This window comes from Monodelphis domestica, chromosome 7 (genome assembly GCF_027887165.1).
Source record: "Monodelphis domestica isolate mMonDom1 chromosome 7, mMonDom1.pri, whole genome shotgun sequence".
Taxonomy (NCBI): Eukaryota; Metazoa; Chordata; class Mammalia; order Didelphimorphia; family Didelphidae; genus Monodelphis; species Monodelphis domestica.
This window is the reverse complement of record NC_077233.1, coordinates 112,845,759-112,866,581: the sequence shown is the minus strand read 5'-3', so window position 1 is coordinate 112,866,581 and position 20,823 is coordinate 112,845,759. Positions and strand designations below refer to the sequence as shown.

At 33.2% G+C, this 20,823-nt stretch overlaps 1 protein-coding gene across 1 annotated transcript in view; it reads left to right on the top strand.

Moving 5' to 3' along the window:
• The window catches only part of CNTLN (centlein), a 512,321-nt gene that overhangs the window by 424,625 nt on the left and 66,873 nt on the right, over positions 1 to 20,823 (top strand). Inside the window, exons 20-21 of the mRNA XM_016424268.2 lie at positions 7,399 to 7,545; positions 20,256 to 20,353. Coding sequence (XP_016279754.2) covers positions 7,399 to 7,545; positions 20,256 to 20,353 — 245 coding nt within the window. The remainder of the gene's footprint in view (positions 1 to 7,398; positions 7,546 to 20,255; positions 20,354 to 20,823) is intronic.

The window sequence follows — 20,823 nt, the reverse complement described above, 5'->3', positions numbered from 1 at the left end:
ATTCAGCTTTACCATGAAATTTTTTTCATTTATTTCTATGTTTCCCTAACTGCTCTATCACTAAATGTTAAGGGTAGTAATAACAAAATTTTAAATCATGTGGATTTAACATCACTTTTGTTAATATTTCTTAATCAAGTGAAATAATCTGTGAAAGCTCTTTGAAAACTATTTAAGTTGTATACAAATGTAAGGTGTTATTAATAATTAAGTTTAGTTTTAAACAAATCCATGTCTATATATTGACATTTTATTTGTGAAAAGCAAATAAATAAATTAGAGACATATTTTTCATTTGTCATACATATTTTTAGTCAAAGATAATTTTTAAGTTAGGATTTCAGCTAAAATACTATATTTAAAACACATTGAGAGGGGGCAGCTGAGTGACTCAGTGGTTTGAGAGCCAGGCCTAGAGTCAGGAGGTCCTAGGTTCAAATTTGGCCTCAGACACTTCCCAGCTGTGTGACCCTGGGCAAGTCACTTGACCCCCATTGCCTAGCCCTTACCACTCTTCTGCCTTGGAGCCAATCCACAGTATTGACTCCAAGACAAAAGGTAAGGGTTTTTAAATAAAACACACACACACACACACACACACACACACACACACACACACACACACACACATTGAGGTTATAGAGATTGAGTTCAAATTGATGTTAAAAATTCTTATTCATAGAAATAAAAATTGATAACATTGAATAATTGTGCATTTTAAAGCTTTTTTGAGAATGAAATTCTGGAGAAAGTTGTTTCTAATAATTTTGATATTTTAAATAATAAAATTCAAGTTCAAGTAAGTTAAATACTAATTTAATTGGAGCAATGTATAGAATTTATACTATAAATTAAATTACTTCTGTTTTACTAAAGTGAATTTAAATAAAGTATACTTATCATCCACATACAGATACTGATATTTTTCTCATTGTCTCTAATTTAACCACTCTGAGATAGATTGGCATTTTTATATCTTACCCAACCTTAAAAGCTGCTTTGTTAATTGCAAACTGTTTTTAGTATGACCTCATAATAATGTAGCACCTCAGGTGTCATGCCTGTCTTTAATGTGCACATTGGAGCTGTGTTCATCTGTAACAGACAACTGCACTTCAAGAAGAGCCTTTTTTTCTTGATAAGCAATTAGCAGTAATTAGGAAGATTCACCTCAATAAGTTGTCGGCATTAGATTGTTTAAAAAAATTTGAATGTCAGTGACTTAAAAAGAAAGTTTTTTCTGACACATAGGTACAGCATGTTAAACATGAAATGTTAATTTAACTTTTCTGCTTATTATTCATGCACAATATTATTTTGTCATTCAGACACTACATTGACAGAGTGCAAGGGGTGTTAAAATAATGCTGCTAGAATAAAAAGAGGATTAATCTACCATTGGCCAATTAGCCAAAGGGTACTTAATGGTCTCTAAAGGCTACTGAAGTCTAACTACTAGCTAAAGCACTGGTAAAAAGTCCTCTATATTACCTTCATCTACTTGACATCTTGTGAAACATTCTTAGAGGCTTTTAATAACTACATTTGCAAGAAAATAGTTTATAAATGATTGATTTAGCAACTAGATGAAGTTTTCAAAAGACTCCATTAAAATAAGCAACTAATACTATCTATACTTAAAAGTGTTATTGTCCCTATCACTCTTCCTTTACCTTGCTCATTTTTCTTAAACTCTTACCTTCCATTTTAGAATTGATACTTGAATTGGTTCTAAGGCAGAAGAGGGGTCAAATGGTAAGCAACTTGCCCAGACCAGCTATGAAGTATATGAGGCCAAATTTGAACTCAGTACCACCTGTCTCCAGGCCTGGCTCTCTATTGACTGAGCCATAGAGCTGCCCCCTACTTTGCTTATTTTTAAGGCTTAAGGTTACAATTTTTCTGGGAAGAGTGACTAATATCAAACCAGTAATTTCTATTAAAATGGAACTGTATTTTGTAAAAAATTATTAAATTTAATTAAATATTGAAATTGCAGCTGCATTTGCTCCTGTGAGCTATAGTCTCCTTGATAATGACTTCTCCCCTAGCTTCTGTGACAGTGTGTTCCTTTGATACAACTGTTGCGTCCAATTCTTTATGACACTATAGACCATCTGTCCATGGGATTTTCATGGCAAAGACGCTAGAGTGGTTTGCTGTTTCTTCCCTAGTTGTATGCAGGCAGGGGTTAAGTGGCTCACCCAGGCCACCCAACTAGTAAGAGTCTGAGGGCAGCTTTGCACTATGGTCTTTCCGAGACCCCTGTGTCACCAAGCTGCCCATATGTACATAGAACTCTATCTCCTATATATCTTAGAGCGCTTTGTAAATCATACAGTGGTTTATCCATGCTGGCTGTTGTTGTTGTTGTTATTCTTATGATTATTCCAAGTTTCTCTTAACAATCCTTTATCTCTTTTTCTAGTTCCTTAACTTCATCCTAATCCATCAATGTGACCATCTTCCAAGGCCCTGATCTTCATGCTTCACTTTCTTTTGCTTGGTGATCTCATTCAGTCTTATGTATTCAGTGATCTTTTCTCTGGAGATAACTTCCAAATCTACATATCTTGGCCATTTCCATGAATTTTAGTCACTGATGATTTTTCTCCACTTTGATATTCTGATGGCACCTGAAACTCAATGAATTCAGTGCAAAATTAATCATCTTTTACCAAAATCTGATCTTTCCCATAGTCTTTCTTTTTCTGTTAATTGGATCCTAACATTCATGTATATTCTTCCACTCCAATCAGTTGAAAAATATTAATTCTACTTTCTTAATGTTTTATCTGATCTACCTCCTTCTTTCCACTCTTATTGGAAATCATCCTCTTTCCGACCATTGCCATTTTTTGCCTAAACTAGTCTTCGCTCTACAGGATATTCGTTCACAAATCTAATCTTCTTATCACTGCCTGCATAATCGTCTTCTTTGATCATGTAACTCCTCTACTCAAAACTTCATTGGTTTTCTATTTACTAAAGAAGAAAGAAATTCAAATCTTGGCATTTAAGGCCTTTTACAATCTTTCACCTTTCTATCTATCTCAAACTACTTGTCTGCATTTTAAATATTAGCTTTCTTGCCATCTTCAGTTCATATCCTGCTTGTCCTTTCTGAAATTCCATCTGCCTATGTAAATCTTTGAAGCCAAAATCCAATTCATGTCACTTTTTTTCTTTCAAGATCTCTCTTCCTTCAACTAGAAGTTATTCCTTCTTCTTTAATCTCATAGCACATTTTTTTCAGGTTGTCCCTTACATTTTTTTGCATTTTGTAGTAGTATGTAATCCTTCCATTAGATTATATGCTCTTTGAGGTCAGGCAATTGTATTTTTCTTAGCTTTCATAGATGCTTAATACATTTTTTTTTTTTAGTAAAACTGGAGATGACTCAAAAACTACTGTTGTTGTTGTTGTTGTTGCTTTTGGGGATTGAGAACTTTGAACAATTTTCTCTCAAACTAATAAAACATGTATAATAGAACCAATACCTCCTAGTTTTTTCCCATGTGTCACAACATGGGTTAGGCTACTTTTTCCCTAAAAGGCAACAATTCTGTTCTTGGGAATTGATTGACCCAGGTGTATAGCAAGGATGCAGCTGTACTTCTTTAAATAAAACGTCCTGATAGCTTCTAGCCATGTTGATGTGGCTTCCTAGTCAGCCAAAAGCATAAAAAGGCTAGCCTTGTGAAGTTTATCTTTTATTTATTGTTTTCTCCCACTTTCATAAATGCTCTTGAATGCTCTGACTTGGTGAGATCTCATGTAAACTTTTCTCCATACACATTATCCCTCCCACTCCTCTGTAAGAAATAGATTGAATATAAATTGTAATTGTATAATGTGTGTGTGTGTGTGTAGACATACATGCATATGTCTATATTCATTTAACAATGATTAACAGTCTCAGAGGTTATGTCATCTGATCCAAGATACACAAATTGGTAATTAACAGAGTCAGTACTTGACCTCAGGAAGCTCAACTTTTTCCAGGGCTCCAACTATTAAACTCTGAAGAGACTGGCCTCATGGAAACTCAGCCAGCCAGCTAGATGGGCTTATGGATCCCCAGACATAGGCATCCATAATTAAAGATAAAGTCACAGTAAAGAAAGGGGATCAGTTGCATATTGACAATGAGAAAAAAAACTCAATGGATAATTCATGGGGTACCTTTACTCCTCAGGGAAAGAAAACAAATAACAAAGCCCCCTTGTGACTGGGAAGTATAAGACAGAGAGTCTTCTATTCTGCCTCATGATGGTCATATAATATCAAACATATTATGCAACTTCTCTTTAGTTTCCTCATGTATAAAATGGGTATAATAATATCTCCGGTCTATACCAGAGAGTACAAGAATCAAATGACAAACAATACATGGAATTATTTTATAAACTCTAACATTTTTGAAAAAAGAATTTCCATAGCAAAAAATTTTCTAATATTTGGTCAAGTCAGTATCCTGGTCAAGAGCTAGATAAGTCTGGACATAGAGTCAGAGGACCTGGGTTCAAAATCTGCCTATTCTAGTTATTATTTCTGTAATCTTTGACAAGTCAGTTTATTCCTCTCGTCTTCACAGGTTACATATATATACACTATTCTGGCATTGTATGTGTGCCTTTGAATGTATATGTGTGTGTGTGTGTGTGTGTGTGTGTGTGTAAAATATATAGTCATGAAATGGAGAATGAAGATGCCTCTGCAGTGAATTCTAAAACAAAGAGAACTTTCTCAATGATGACAGTTGATTAAAATTGCCAAAAATAGTTGAAATATAAGCTTTTTGAGGGTTGGGACAGTAGTTGCGTGATAATGCTTGCTGATTCAATATATAGTCATTCTTTCTGTTGCTAAATACTATATGGGTCTAATCAGTTTTTAATGCATTTTCAGTTTAGGTCAGCCATAAGGGTTAAGGAAAAATATTTAAATTAGTACATCTTTACCATTCTACCAGTGGCATTTCCATAGAGACCTTAAGAAATTGAAAAGGAACAAAAAAAGAGCCAAAATAGGGGCCATGAATGAGTGAAACCTTTTTTTAGTCTCTGCTCAACTGAAAATTTCCCCCAAAGCGGTAACTGATTACTCCATGCTTCACTAGTGGGGCAATTTCCATTTAAGTATTCACTGTAGATGAAAATACAACCAATTTCTTCCATACTCATATTTTTAAAAATTGTGTTCTATATAACCTTTCTTTTGGCATTTCTAATAAAAAAATGCTAGTTTAAGGAATTTAGCTTCATTTAGTGAAATGAATTATTCCAGCTTCACTTCAACCATATCTTCTGATTACCCATTTATGTGTGTGTGTGTGTGTGTGTGTGTTGTCATCATTTAAAATTTTTCTCTCATAGAGCAATTTTTTTTAAACTTCTGAAAGCATAGTTTCAGTTTTCAGGTCTTTTTGGACTCACTAGATATAAAACTATATTGGTGAAGGACACTTTTCTGCTTTACAGTGTGAGGGTATCTTTTAGCAAGGAATCAATGAGCAGGAAATCCTCTGGCTTGTGTACCCTAGGAGAGAAGGCACTAGAGGCAATTCTTAGATAAAAAAGCATGTCATCAGAGTGTTGTGGCTCTGTAGTGTTGTTTCAGCCCATATCCACCTGGAATTGCAGCCTTAAGAAATATATCTGACAGGGCTGAAATCTCCAGCAGGTGAGCTTACAAGCAGAGCTTTCATTGGGAGTTGAGCAATTTCCCCCAGTGAATGCTACTTAGGCAGAAGCAGGGAAGAAGTGATTTAAATAAAAATTAAATTGTTAATAAAATTTGGCATTCATTTAATTAATTAATGGAAAGTTTTAAAATTCAAATAGATTGTGATACCATTCATAGCAAAATCTTGATTAACAATGAAAAGAATAGAGAAATTTTGAAAACTTTGTGTAACAGTTCTTAAAAATCTTTGGATTTTTGCATAAAGAACTCTTAAAAATCTTTGGAAACATACTTTTTAAACTGGTAAATGTAAATATGGCCAAAAAAGTTCACTTTTACAATGGATACATTTCAAGCCAAAAGAGCCAATACATTTCACAAATATTTATGATATATATATATACAAATCCATAATAAATATATGGATATATTAGTGTAAAAGTAACTATCAATACAAATTACATTAGTTTTATTTAAATGTTAATGTATTTCTAAATGTGCTATTTTATAGGAATATCTTTTCCCATTTTTAATTGGGATTCCTCACAAAGGAAAATGTGTTTCCTCTGAGAGATTTCAGTACCATTTTGTCTAATTGTTCCTTCTGTTAAACTACCATATTATAAGCTTCTTTGGAATAATAAAATAGTGGTGTAGTTATGTTCGCAAGGAACCCTACATTGTTATGCCATTAAACTTTGGTGGCATTCTGCTGACTACAGACCAGTGAAAGATAACAACTGACATAAAGACTATTTCTATTACCTTATTTTACAAAAATATTTAAGTATATTGTTTAGCAAGTTCTAATGAAATGTTTAGACATTAAAATGTACATATAAGGATTTTTCTACCTCACACTTTGCAAAAAGGCACTGTCAGCTGTCAATCAAGTACAATAAAAACCAAGATAGTTTGTTTGCATGTTATTTACTTGAACTAAATCCCTAACAAGGCTCGTCTGCTAATTGGACTTAACATTTATGTTGCTAAATGAGAAGCATTTTGGCTGCTGTATAGGGTGGTAAGAACTACCCAGTGGAATAAACAAATAACATCTGTTATCCTGTCCTGCTCCAGCTTGGCTTTTACCAAGTTAAGTACATCAGCCCTAGAGTCAAGGTTATCAAATATGTGGGTCTCTGGCTAGCATATGTATATGTGCAAGAGAGGAAATAGCACTATATCAGTAAAGATAAGCTAACCAGAAACTATTTAATAGAGCTAGTACATTTTATTTTAACCTCTCCATGTCCTATAACCTAAAAGTAAAAGCCAATAGAAATTATAGCACTTGAATTATAATTGTCAATATTCAAAGTTTATCTGGATGTGCCACTTTAAAAAAAAATATTTATTGAGAAGGCCCAATACTTTAGGTACCATGCAAGACATAAGCAACATGATTCCTGCTATTTTAATATGTCTAAGACCACTCAGTGTCTCTCTTTACATATGTATACAAATATTATTATAGGAATGATGTTTTGAAACTTAATTTTTATTAGCATATTTTTTCCTGAAAAATAAAATAAAATTTTTGATTATTTCATTTTTAATTTTAAAATTACATGATTTCTCATGAAATTCAATTGATAAATGCCAAACATGGGTGTGATAAGGTTTGGACTATGTGTTTCTAAAATCTCCTTATAACATTCAACAGAATTACTTTTAAAATATTTTTTTTCTTTTCTGGGAAAAAATAGAAACTAAATTCAGAGTTGGCTGAACTTCGCAAAGAGAAAGAAGAGGTACAGAAGAAATTGGAGGCTGCAAATGAAACCAAATCTGAAACAGATATTTGTTCAAAGGATTTGCAGACAGAAATTAAGCAACTGCAATGTAAAGTCAAGGCAAGCCTACTAATGATTAAGAATTCAGACTGCATTATTAGTAATTTCATAATTGTTATTTAATCAATGTGTTTTTAAAGGTATTTCTCTAGTCTATTCAACTTCAAATAGCCATGCTGATGGTAGTGAAACAAGTTATGCATAATACAAAAATTTTTTTCTATTGAAATTTGGGATGAATGGTTGTGCATGGATTTTAATGATATCAATCAATCAACAAACATTAATTAAGTGCTTACTATGTGCTAGGCTCAGTGCTACTGGGGATACAAAACAAAAAATTTAACAGTCCCATATCAAAAAGAGCTTACATTCTAATAGGAGAGATAACATATATATTAAAACATGCATCATCTGAAGGCAGTTTGATATAGTGGATAAAGACCTCAGCTCACAGCCAGAGAGAATTAGGTTCGAGTCCCATCTCTGGCACATAGTGGCTGTGTGCTCATGGGTAAGTCATTTAATCTTTAAATGCTTTAGCAGCTTCCTAAAGCTACAAGCCACGGAGAGGTATTGACCAACACTGGTAGAAAATATTTCCTCCCCAGGGAGTTCCCTCTGCCAGTGAAATCACAGTTCTAGTCCTACACATACAAAACAAATACAAGCCAAGGTTATCAAGTGTGCAGGTATCTGGCTAGGATATAAGGATGTGTATATGTCAAGGCAGTGTGCAGCCACCAATGATACCCTGACTCGGGAGATGGAAAATCTACCATCGTCCTCATCCTGTTCCATTATTCCATTCCAAATTACTCTTCTCTAATATTAGTGATTAAAGGAATTACTTGTGGGAAACATGCAAAGGTCAACTTAGAAAAAAGAATTGTTTCTTGTCAGTACAACAAACCCCTTTTTAAAAGGAGGGACTTTCATACCAAAACATCCAAATTCCTTCTGTCTCATCCCAGCATACACATCCATGATTATGTATGTGTGTATGGAAAGATATACTCACCTATAAGTGAGATGGAAGGAATTTGGGTGTTTTACCTTCAAAGTTCTTCCTTTTTAAAAGATTTTTATTGACCTACAAGTAAATGGGAATAGGAATACAGAGAGATTACTGTAGTATTTACCAAGTAACTAACCAGGGTAGATGAAAATCTTAATAACTTAAAAGCAAAACTTGTAATATAAAAATAAAGACATTTAAGAATATATTGTAATAAAAAAAGTTTTGGGTTTATCTTGCTTTTGTTTGGGAAATTATAGACATTCATTCCTGAATTTTATTTCCCTTAGAAGTTATTTTCCTCCATGGATGTTGCTAGCCAGAGGCCTATAAAGATGGTGGGAGTAGGAAAAAACCAAGAGAAAAAAGCTTCAGCTAGAGATTAGTTAGATTCAGCTAGAAAGTTAGAAATAGAGTGCATGTTCAGAAGAAATGAAGTATCAAAATGACTGATAATATTTTGAGTTTAAAATATTGAGAGTGTTCTCACAATAATATTTTAAAGTGAGAATTACTAGTAAGTGGTAGGTATATTTAATGAAGATCCTCAATTCTTTTATATTAGGGTAAGGAAAAGATTTCAAAAGAGGATAGTGTTTTTATACACATTTTTTTTCAAATTTCAGATTTCTTAAAAGTATTCAGACTTTCAAAAAAAAGATTTTTGATCCAGGTCAAATTTAAATGTTAATAATTTTAAGAAATAAGTTATTATGTAACCTTATTGTGAAATGTAGAAGAAGGTTTAGATACCTTAGATCAAATTACTGAGATACTCTTACCATACCTACCATAAATCAACAAGCATTTATTGAGCTCCTAGTATGTTCCAAACAGTATTTTAAGCTCCGAGAATATTATGAAAGGACAAAAATATCCCTGTTGTCTAGTAGCCCATACAACATGGGGATCACAACATAAAAACAACTACGTATAACTAAGCTCTATATAGGATATTTTGGATATAATCTTAGGAGGAAGGTATGAACATAATAGGAGATTAGGAAAGGCTTATTGAAGAGGAATTTGTCTGGAACTCAAAAGATATCAGGTATGCTAGGAGGCACATATGAGGAGCATTCCAGACAGAGGGAATGTCAGTGAAAGGAATGGAGTTAGAAGATGGAATATAAATTTTAATCCAGATTTTGTTAAATTTCATTATTATTCTCAAAATTATTTAACTCATGGTTTCATGGTAATTTAAGGTTACAGAAAAACTTACATACTTTTCAAAATCAATCCTTAGAAGTTATCTTGTATGATAAGTATTAAATTTATTGTTAGCTTCTTTTATAAAAAAGGAAAATTGCTAAAAGCCCCGTATTACAACAAAAATGAGAAAGGCTTTCAACTAGATGATTCCAATCCACTCACTAAAAACTTTTAACAAAAAATGTTAAATTTTATTTACTATATCATTTACCTGGATAAGTGAAGACTAAAAAAATCTGGACCTGTAGTTCATTGGTATAGGAGATTTTTCCTAAGAATGCTTTTAGCAATGCACCAATCATTGTGTATCTTTTAGTCATATCAATAGCAATTTGAGAGCTTAGGTGACTTGCTTCAGATTACAGAGACCATCGAAGGTGGAGCAAGTACAGATTGTCTTGAGGACAAAAGACAAAACAAAATAAAACCCTTTTCTCCAGGTCCATTTTCTAAGCAAAATTCCTTAGTGATCATTGCAAAATAATTTAAGGTTGTCTAACTGGGATTAGGAAAGTAGTGCTGAGTTATTAAAGGCTATATCACTGGAATACAATCTTTGGAAGGTTCTTCCTTCCAGGGGAAAGTAGGAAGACATTATGGCAATAGATAATACCATCTTCACCAACACCTTGGGTACTGAGTACTGGATTCTTGGTCATGGCAGTTAGTGAAACAAAAAAAAAATTTAAAAAGCTCTTACTGATGTATGGACCCTTTCTGTTTCTAAAGTAGCAGTGGCCCAGAAGCCAAAAAAGGAACAGAGGATATTAAGAATCATCTATTTTAAAATTTTTTCCACAAACATTAATTTAACTGTGGATACTCTAGTAGGTTCTTAGTTAATATATCAGTGTCAATGTACTAACTAGAGCAATTGAATTACATCACTACTGAAATTCTTGCCATAATTAAAACCAAACTACATCATGAAATTATACTTGGATGGAAGGATGGCTTATAGGTCTTCCTTGGAGAACCAAATAAGAAAGTTAGTGAAATTAGTTTCATGATGTGTCCAAAGACAAACCATTAACATTTTAAAATGGCATTGATTGAATCACCTCTTACTACAGTTCTCATGATAACATAAGCAAAATGACCACCATCAAGTTCATTGTATTGCCATCCATTGAAGAGGATGATGATATGGAGAATTATATGAATTATTTGATAAGTAACTCCAAATCCATCCAAAAACTTTATTAATTCACATTTACTTCAATACCATAGTAGGTATAGGGGAAGATAGTGAAAATAAGCAAGAAACTATTAGAGGTCAAAGACCACACAGAAAAATTATGTCTATATATAATGAAAAGATAATTGACATGTGCTGAGTATGGTGAACAATGAGTAACATGGAAAAGAAAATATACTTAACTTTTGTAGACAAGAAAATGAGGAGTTCCTGATGGAGCCAAGGTACAATGAAAGCATCTTTACCCTGTGTATTAAAATATGTAAGCTGAAAGAAACTTTTACTGCTTGATATGGAGAAGGTGAACTGAGGGAAACTATTACTTCTTGAACTTTTTTTTTCTCAGGTAAGGGGTTTATTGGGATAACAGGATGGGAAACTGAGGTAAGGGGGATGAGGAAGTCCTTAATCTAAATGAATGACTTTAGAAAGGTTTGAGGAAGTATTGAGTCACGAACTGTGACTCTGAGACAGGGAGATGGAGGACAATGGCTTTTCAAGATCTTCTTTCTTCTTCAGTTATATTTCTCCTTCTTGTCAATTTCAACTGTACAAAGTCAGAGAACTTCAAGTAACCAAGTCAGCTCCACCAGACTCCAAAAGCCAAGTCAGCTTCACAAAAGTCTCTCAGCCAACTTCAAACTCCAGAGAGCAAATGTGTGTCCCCCAGTCAGAGACCCAGAGACCTAAAAGCCCCTCTGGTCAACTCCAACTGCTCAGAGCCAGAAAGCCAGAGACTAAGTTAAAAATCCAAGTTTCTCCTCTTAATGAGGCCAGCCAAAAGCCTCCAGGGAAAAAGTGACTTCAGTCCCTGACACAGAAACACACAAAAGCCCCCTCCCCCAGCTCCAACTGCCAACAACCCAGGGACATTCCATAGGAATCCTGGGTTTTGCATTTTAGAACTAGACCTCCAGTCCTGCAAAAACTTCTCTCTCTCATATCTCTACCACACCTATCAAATGAAACAGTGACCACAGTTAGAAAGATCTGTATATCTTAAAATCTTCTTCAATAATCATATACTAGATTACCTTGCCAGGTAGTGATATATCAACTAAAGACAATGAAGGTTCAGAATATGAACACCTTTGAAGAATTTGAGAGAGGCTGGTTGAAGATTACTCTGGTTATAAAATAGTGATCAACTTGGTGAGTTTACAGAAAAGATGATCCTTTGTTAAGGATTTTATATTTTCCTATGAAGGATGTGGACATGCCCATTTTTCTTTATTGAATAGATTAAGGACATTATTTCAGAAATTAGACATGATTTTATTGACTTAGGCTGTTATGGGTCAGGGTTTATCTTTTGTGCTGGGCCTGTTAAATGGAATCTCAATTAGAAAGTGTGCTTACCTTTTCCGCCCCTTACTTTGTATCCCCAGTGCTTAGCACAATGTCTAGCACACAATAAATACTTATAAGTGCTTGTTGACTTCATTATATAACAATACAGAAATGTTCATTATGCAAAGCTTAAAAATTGATTGTATTTGTGGGCTAAGGAAGAATGGTGAGGGTAACTTAGGTTATAGACCTAGGTGACTAGAAAGTTGATAGAAAATATGACAAAAATCTAAAGTTAGAGGAAGAGGTAGGTTTAGGTGAAAAATATTAATTTTGTTTTGGACAAGTTGAGTTTAAGATTTCCTGTGTAAAATCCAGATGGTAATGTCTTGTAGGTAGTTGGAGATAACAGTTTTGAAACTTGAAAGACAAGACAGAGTAAACAGATTTGCTGGTCACCTCTGTAAAAGTAAAAATAAAGTTGAATTCATTGAAAGAGACAGAGACTGAGAGAGCATAAAATTAGTGAAAAGGCAGAGAATCCACAGCAAATTTTGTAATTATGTCCTTTCTCTTGGTGAAAGTGTAAGATGGAAGGACAGAAAGTATAATTCCTTTCCTGCTCCCCTGCTTTGAGAGATGCTTTACCTCAATTAAAAATATTGTATCCACTGATACTTCCAACATAGAATGAGAAAAAAATGAAAAATATGGTTCTTGTGAGCTAGATTTTTAGAGCACAGCTTTATTATTTTACTCTCATTTTGAAGGATTCGTAGAACATGAATTTCAATTGTGTACAAAAGTACATTTTTATGCTACTGCAAATTCCCATGTTCAGGTGAGATACAAGATTATACTACTTTCTATATTCACCTAATCCACTATTTCATTGGTTTAGATGTCCCTCACTTCAGAAAGAGAGCCTTCTATGACTAAAAGGCTTATTATATTGCTAAGGTCATAATATTCCTGATGTGGTGGGCATTCTTCTGGGTATGAAGGCCTGCACCTTGGTCCTCCATACTGTGATGAGACATTAAAGGGGATTTATGCATAAATGTAATATCAGAGTTGAATTTTAAAGTAACTGTTGGAAGAACAAAGTAGAAATGTTTGGATTATTTTAGCATTTTGAAATGTCGTATTTTATCTCTTAATATTCTGTTTTATAATTTTAGCTGTCAAACAATTATTTAACTCCTGGAAGTCCTTGGTTCATTAAGCTGTTTTAAAATTCAGAAAATGAATTTTTACATGTCATGTCCAACATATTATAGAGGTACATTTAGCCACATATAGAAATTAAATAATTAAAACATTTTCATAATAAATCTATTATTCATAAGCATCACTTAAAACAGCTGTGGAAAGAATGCTAAAGTTTAGAGTCAGAAAATCTGACCTATGCCACTCTATTAATTAAATGGCTTTGGTCAGCTCATTGAACTTCTCTGGGCCTTAGTTTCCTACCTATAAAATAAAAAGATTGAACTAGATAACATAATATCTCTGCCAAGTCTAGACAATGAACCTATACTTATATTATTCTCATTCAAATTTATTTATTTGTTGTTTGTTTCATTAAAATGCTCAGATAACTTCCTCCCTCTTACCCCCTTCCCTGGTTAGAGAAGGCAGCGTTTGAGAAAAAGATATATGTATATATAAAACTATGTCTTGCTTATTTTTATTTATTAGTTCTTTTCTCTAGAGGTGGACATGCAAGTCATTCTTCAAAAATATTTCTGTTGCAGTATATAATTTTCTCCTTTTTTCTGCTCATTTCACTCTTCATAATTTCATGTAGGTCTTTACATGTTTAAAAAAAATTACCTGTTCATCATTTCTTATGGTACAGTAGTGTTCTATCATAATAATGTGCCACTACTTATTTTACCATTCCCCAACTGATGGGTATTCCCTCAGTTTCCAGTTCTTTATCATCACAAAGATTGCTGCTATAAATATTTTAGAACCTATAGGTTCTTTCCCTTTTTCCTTCATCACCTTGAGAAACAAAGTGGTATTGCTGGGTCTAAAAGATTACACAGTTTTATAACTCTTTGGGCACAATTCCATGTTTTGCTCTCTAAAATGGTTGAATAAGTTCACATTTCCACCAACAGTATATATTGGTGCCCCCATTTTTCGATATTTCCTCCAACATTTGTCATTTTGCCCTTTATGTGCATATCTGATAAGTATGAGATGATATAACTTTGTCATATTAATAAAAATATAAACCTTTCCCCAATTGATAATGGCCAAAAGACATGAATAAATAGATTTTGATTGTAGTGGTTTCAGGTATTCAATTTTCTCACTTGTGTCCCACACATCCCCTTCTTCGTCTACCTCTTCATAAAGCTTATAAAATTGATAAGGCATCTGTTCTAAATCATCTTGGTCCATTATTATCATACCCTCTGGTATTCCTTCTGACTCTGTATCTGATGCTGATTCACTGAAATCTACAATCCTTATATTATTCATTGGATTTTGTTCAGTGCCATGTAAATTTGTGTCAGGTATTGTTAACTCTGGCTCTGTGTGTTGATCTAAGCCTATGTCACCAGCTTTTATATTTCCCAAATAAGTTTCTGGTTGTTTCTCATTGCTAAGCTTTAGATTTTTGTTTTGAGTTGGTAAACTTGATGATATGGGGTTAGTTTCTCCTTGCCGATATGCTATGCTGTTACTAATATTTATAGATTTTTCTCTATCACCACCAGTGTGAAGTTTATGTTCACCTTCGCTCTCTTTTGACTGTGTAGAGATAGAAATCTTTCCCTCTATGATGTTATTTTTTCCTGGGAATAAGTGTAGTACATCTGCATGCTCCCCTGCATCATTAGGATGTGTGCCTTCATTCTTTCCCACAGTACTACATACATATGTTTCTGGCTATGTAGCTAAGGTGTTTATAGTTAACTGAGTTACTGTTCATTTCTTTGCCATCCTCTGCCAGCTGTATATTTGGATCAGTTAACTCTCCTTGATCTAACTCATTTCCTATGAAGTCTACATTCAAGGTTGATGGTACTATATTCTCTACTACATTGGAATTATAGCTATTGCTTATCTCACATAAGTTTATTTGGCCAGATTCCCCACTGCCATTTAGAATGTTGGCTTCAAGTCTGCTATTTGAATCCTTGTTGTTCTTTCAGTTACTAAGACTTCCATTCCATTCCTCTTTTCAAATTCAACTGTCATGTCACTTCCATTACTTTGAATAGGATTATTATTTTTTAATGTAATGTCAGCTTCATTTTCAGTAAATATTGTATTATCTAAATCAGTCATTGCTGGATGGAAAGTTTCAGATTCAGGATTCAAAGTAGATATTGTTTCTAAGGGTATCTGTGCCATAAAGTTATTTGAAGAATTAACTGAGTTTGGTGGGATGTCATGCAATTCTGTGAATGATTTCAAAGTATTCACATCTCTAGTAACAGTAATCTGTAGGGAATTGAAATTTTGTTCCTCTGGATCTTTCACTAATTCCTGCTTAATTTTTTATGACTTTGTCTGTCTTTTCTTTTTACACAATTCAATCCCTGTGCCCACTCTGCACTGAAAAAAGTTCTCCAAGAATGTTTTGATTTGATTTGCCCTTTTTTCTTGTGTGGTTACTATACAGTCTTTCTCTTAAGTCTCTTATCTCTGTTGCTATTTTGAGATATGATATCTTTAACTTCTGCATCTGGCTGTTTTACTTCTCTCTGCCTTTCTCTTGATTTATTGCATTTGCTATCACTCACAGATTCACTTTCTTGTACTAAATTTTCACTATTTCCTAACTTCTTTCTCCTAAATTTAACATCAGTCTCTTTTTTCACTATTTCTTCTTTCTCCATGTACCAAACTACATACATCATATTCCTGGCTTCATAATTCTTTCCTAACCAGTCAGAATATTTAGGTTTAGCTCCTGATTTAATAACCTGTTGCATTTCCTGTAAATCAGTTGCCTGTTGTGTGGATTTTAGCTTACAATGAGAACAGCAAGTGGAATTTTGTTTTCTGTATCTAGCTTGTGTGGTTTTGTTGTTTACTTCATATTTCTTTTTCAGAAAACATTCTTTAATCAGGTGTCCTTTCTTATGGCAGAAAAAACATTGTTTAGTTTCTCTCTGTACTGTTTTCGGTTTGTAAGCGGGTTTTGTGTATGTCCTAATAGTATTTAGCTTCTTGATTTCCTCAATCTCCTTGTCTCTTAAATTTTTCTCTGTTACCTCTAATTTTTCCTTTAAAGCTTGCATCTGTTTATGTTGTTCTGAATAACTTTCATGAAGGTAAGTCGAGATTTGACGTAATTTGATCAGACTCACAGTATCATACTTTGGGAAGTAATGTTTAAAAAATTTTTTCAAGTGAAGTGTGCACCCTTTCAAAAACTGTCTCCTCACGTGATTCATAGACTCATCAGTATTTGCCTCGAAACTCATAATTGATTCAGCTATTTCAGAGAGAGGATCTATAAATGAAGCTGGATGTTCCCCTTTATTTTGCATGAGTTTGTCAATTCTTGCCCATGCATTAGACTTAGAGCAAAAGAGCTTAATAGCTTGGAGCAAATCTTCCCTACATTTCCTTAAGTAGATCATGCTTGTGGGATTTGCAAAATCAAGGTCTTCCCTTTGCTCCTCTGTGGGCCAACTAGTCAGGTTGTTTTCTGACCTGGTCTTTTCAATGAATTGGTGATGCTCATGGGGACTAAATAGTTCAGACAAGAGAAATTCCACATCTTGAAAATCTGGATCAAAGATCCTGAAATCATGTTTCAGTTCTTTCTGAGTCTTATAGGGCTGATTGATAAATTTTGGAACCTGTTTCTTCAGGGAATCAAGCTCCTGGGTTGTAAACTTTGTTCCTTTGAATGTAACACACCAGTTGTACTTGATAATTTAGTGACATCCTTTAGTGGAAGAATTTTTAAAGTTCACTATCAGACTGTGTCCTGGTCCTTGTCACTGTCATTTCCCTGTGCATTAGCCTTTGTTTTCTTTGCCTTTCTTTCTCTTTGGGTGCACTATCTGCCTGGTCATTGTTCTTGTCCTTAATCCGATCTAGCCCTTTTGCCTTGATAAATTCCTCAAACATGTTCTTAATAACATTTTCCAAGTTAGTACCCACCACCATTATCTTTGCTGCCTTTTGGGGGATTACAAATCTATAGATATTATTCAAATAGGTCAGTGTCTGAATGGCCGCCATGGAGATGATATAAACTTGAGTAATAATCTGCCAAAGGACAGTTTCTTTTTGGAATGGCCATTGTAATATGAGCATCATGGTGTTACCCAGGTATTCCACCAAATCAACAATCATGGTGGTCATTTTACTATACAGGATGTTATAAATCCAGTAATCCATAAAGGCTGCCAGCACAACTACCCCACAGAGTACTTGCTTGAACATCTTGTTATTCTTATGGATTATAAAGTTCAGTCAGCATGGGGTGCCAAATTGTAATAGATAATATTGGAGGGGGTATATTTTATGGTTACTAGATAACTAATGGATCAGGTAAATATCTTCTTTTGCCTACCCTCCTCTGTTTTATACCTTCCTTCCTCCCTCTTCCAATCTCCCTTCCTCCCCTCTTCTTCCCTTCAGTTCCCCTTTCCCCTTCTTCTTCAGCCTCCTTCTAAGTAACTCAGGGTGAGCTATGATGTTTCAGAGGAAATACTCTTTTCTCTTCTTTATCTCAAGTAAGGGTTTATTGGGGAAAACAGGAAAGATGGAGGATGAAGGTAAGAGGGGTGGGATTTCCCTATTATCTAGAGTGAGACTTAGGTTGGAGGATATTGAGAGAAATGGCAATTCATTCACTACCATGAAACAGAACAAGTCAGAGAGAGATATGTGGGCTATTGTTCTTCTTCTTCTGCCTTCAAATCAGCCAGGACATCTCCAACTTGATTATTCAAAGTCCCAGAGATAAACCCAGCTTCTTCCTTCAATAATCACCACCATCAGCCAAAATCCCTCAGCCAAGTCCCAGAAAATCAGTCACCATTGGCTTTTGCCTTCAATTGTTTCCCGGTCACATTCCAAATGGAATTTTCCTTTGATTGACAGCTGATCAATCTCCAGCTTCTTGTCTTGCTTCTTGTCCTTTGGCATGCCTTATAATTTCTCTCCTCCACAATAAAGAAACCAAAGTTTTATATATATGAAAAATTCTCTAAATAATTATTGATTAGAAAAAAAGTATTTATTTTTATAAGATCTGACATATTAGAAAAATCTTTGTTGTGATTATTTAACTGTCTGAGTTCTCAAAATCACTGTTTCTACTCTAAAACTTCCTTGTCACCATATATCAACAAGGCCCACATGAAATGAAACATGATGATTCTTTTCATTTATTTTTTTGAACATAACAAACATCAGCAAATGATCACTCACCAAAAAAAAGTACAGAGAAGAGATTTGTATTTGAAACCATAGATCACTGTGTAATTCAATAAATTTATTTTATTCTTATCATGATAACCATGAAACATCAAAAATAGCTTCTTTTATTAGTTTACTAGGATAGAGAAATATGGAATACTTTATAGTGATAAATCTAGTTTAAAGGGTTATTATAAAACTTTCTGCCGTTTTAATGAAATATTTATTTTTTTAAAGAGCATTCCATTTTCTAACAGTGCCAAATTAATGAGGCATTATTGCAATCATATTGAAATGTCTTTTAATTTAGGCTGTCTGCATAGGTAGAAATAAAATAAACTTATAGTAATTATTTTACAAATGGTCATTTGACAGATCAAAACCATGATAGCAATTAACAAATTGAAGTTTTCCTATTTCTTAATAAAATGTTACAACTTTAAAAAGCATTTACATACATTACCACCTTAATCTCTTAAAAAAAAAACCCTTCTTCTCTGAAATCATCATGTACTTGATTTTCTCTTAGCTCTTTACTACAAATTTCCTAGTATTCTTGTCATTACCTTTCCACATAGTAATTGAAAGTTTCATTGACTTGTGGAATAAAATTATTAGTATTTTAATAATTGTTAATTAAAGATATCTATTATTCACTTATGAGTACCAATGAAGAACATTTATTAAAACACATCTATTCCAAAAATTCATAGAACTTTATTAGAATGTAAACTCATATAAGAATATAAGTCCACTACATTAGGAATTATGTTATTTTTTGTACTTGCATCCGTACCATTTAACATATTGGCTGGCACAAAGGAAATACGGAATAAATATTTGTTGATTGATTTTATATATTAGACTCTAGTGACTATATTAGAATTTTTCCTTAAATAGTTATATGACAAGTGATAAAATAACTGAGGTTGAGAAATTATTGAAAATCATCACATTTAATCAATATCTCAGCCAAAGTTAAGTCATGAGTTCTAACTCCTGATCTATTTCGTTAACTTTTTCTGTTATACAGCTTTTAAAAATAATGTTTTCTCATGTGATTCATGCATATGAGATTATCTTGCTTTCTGTTACTTCCTAGCCTTATTCATTTTAATCACTAAAAAGGCATAATGTTTCATGTAAGAAAGAATATAGTCTCACAAAGTTATTAACTCCAGTGTCAAATTCAAGTGACTATACCATACTAGGAGGCTACCAAACCCATGGTTTTGAATTATATGAATCACCTAGACATGTAGTTTGATCTATCTCTTCACATTTGATTAAGTTGAGAGCACTTTACCTTTATCTTAATTGTATTTTATTTTTTGAAAATTGCATTAGTATGCTATAATATTTTGATATGATTAACTTTTGGTTGTGTCAATAATTTAAATCAATTTAATTTCAAAAGTATAATTTAAATTATATTATTAAATATAATATAGTATATTTATTTTAATTCATCTGCATCTCATGCACCTTAGTTACTTTCCTGTACTATTTTGAGAATGGTCATCGCTGCTATTTTAAGTGCTGCTTTGGAGTTTTTGAAGTCATTGGTATCATTTACTTGAAATATCACCAACTGTTGAAGACTAAAGTTTGTATTTAATTTTATGTGTATTTTTAACCCAGAATGCAACAAATGAAACGACTAAACAGTCTTCAAATATAAAGACTCTAAAATGTGAAATTAAGGAAAAGGAAGAACAGATACAAGAAATGCAAGGAAAGTATGTTCTAGGGGTATCTATCCATTGTATTTGGTGCCACCCAGTGGTGCTTTCGTTGATAGCATTATTAACCATTTCAAGTCTAGAAAATCATGTTATGAATTATTTTTAATGAAATCTATTTTTTTTCTGTTCTAAGATAAGTTGTTGAGACTATATAAGGAATATCACTTATTTGGAATCTAAGCTCAAGTTCCCTATCAAAGGATCAAAAAGTCCACTAGTTACAATCTCTAAATTGGAGAAAGAATTTTAAGTTTAAAGACCTAAAGTAAACTGTTTTCCACTCCCTGAATTATATCTGTAACTTCCTCAGTAATAGAATAATATTAGAAACTTTATAGTTATATATTAAAGGGACTATTAAACTTCTCAAATTTTTAAATATTTAAACTAGTAAACCCAGATTTATTTATTAAGATGTCAAAATTAATTTTTCTTTCTATTTGAATTCCTTAAAGGTTTAAAAA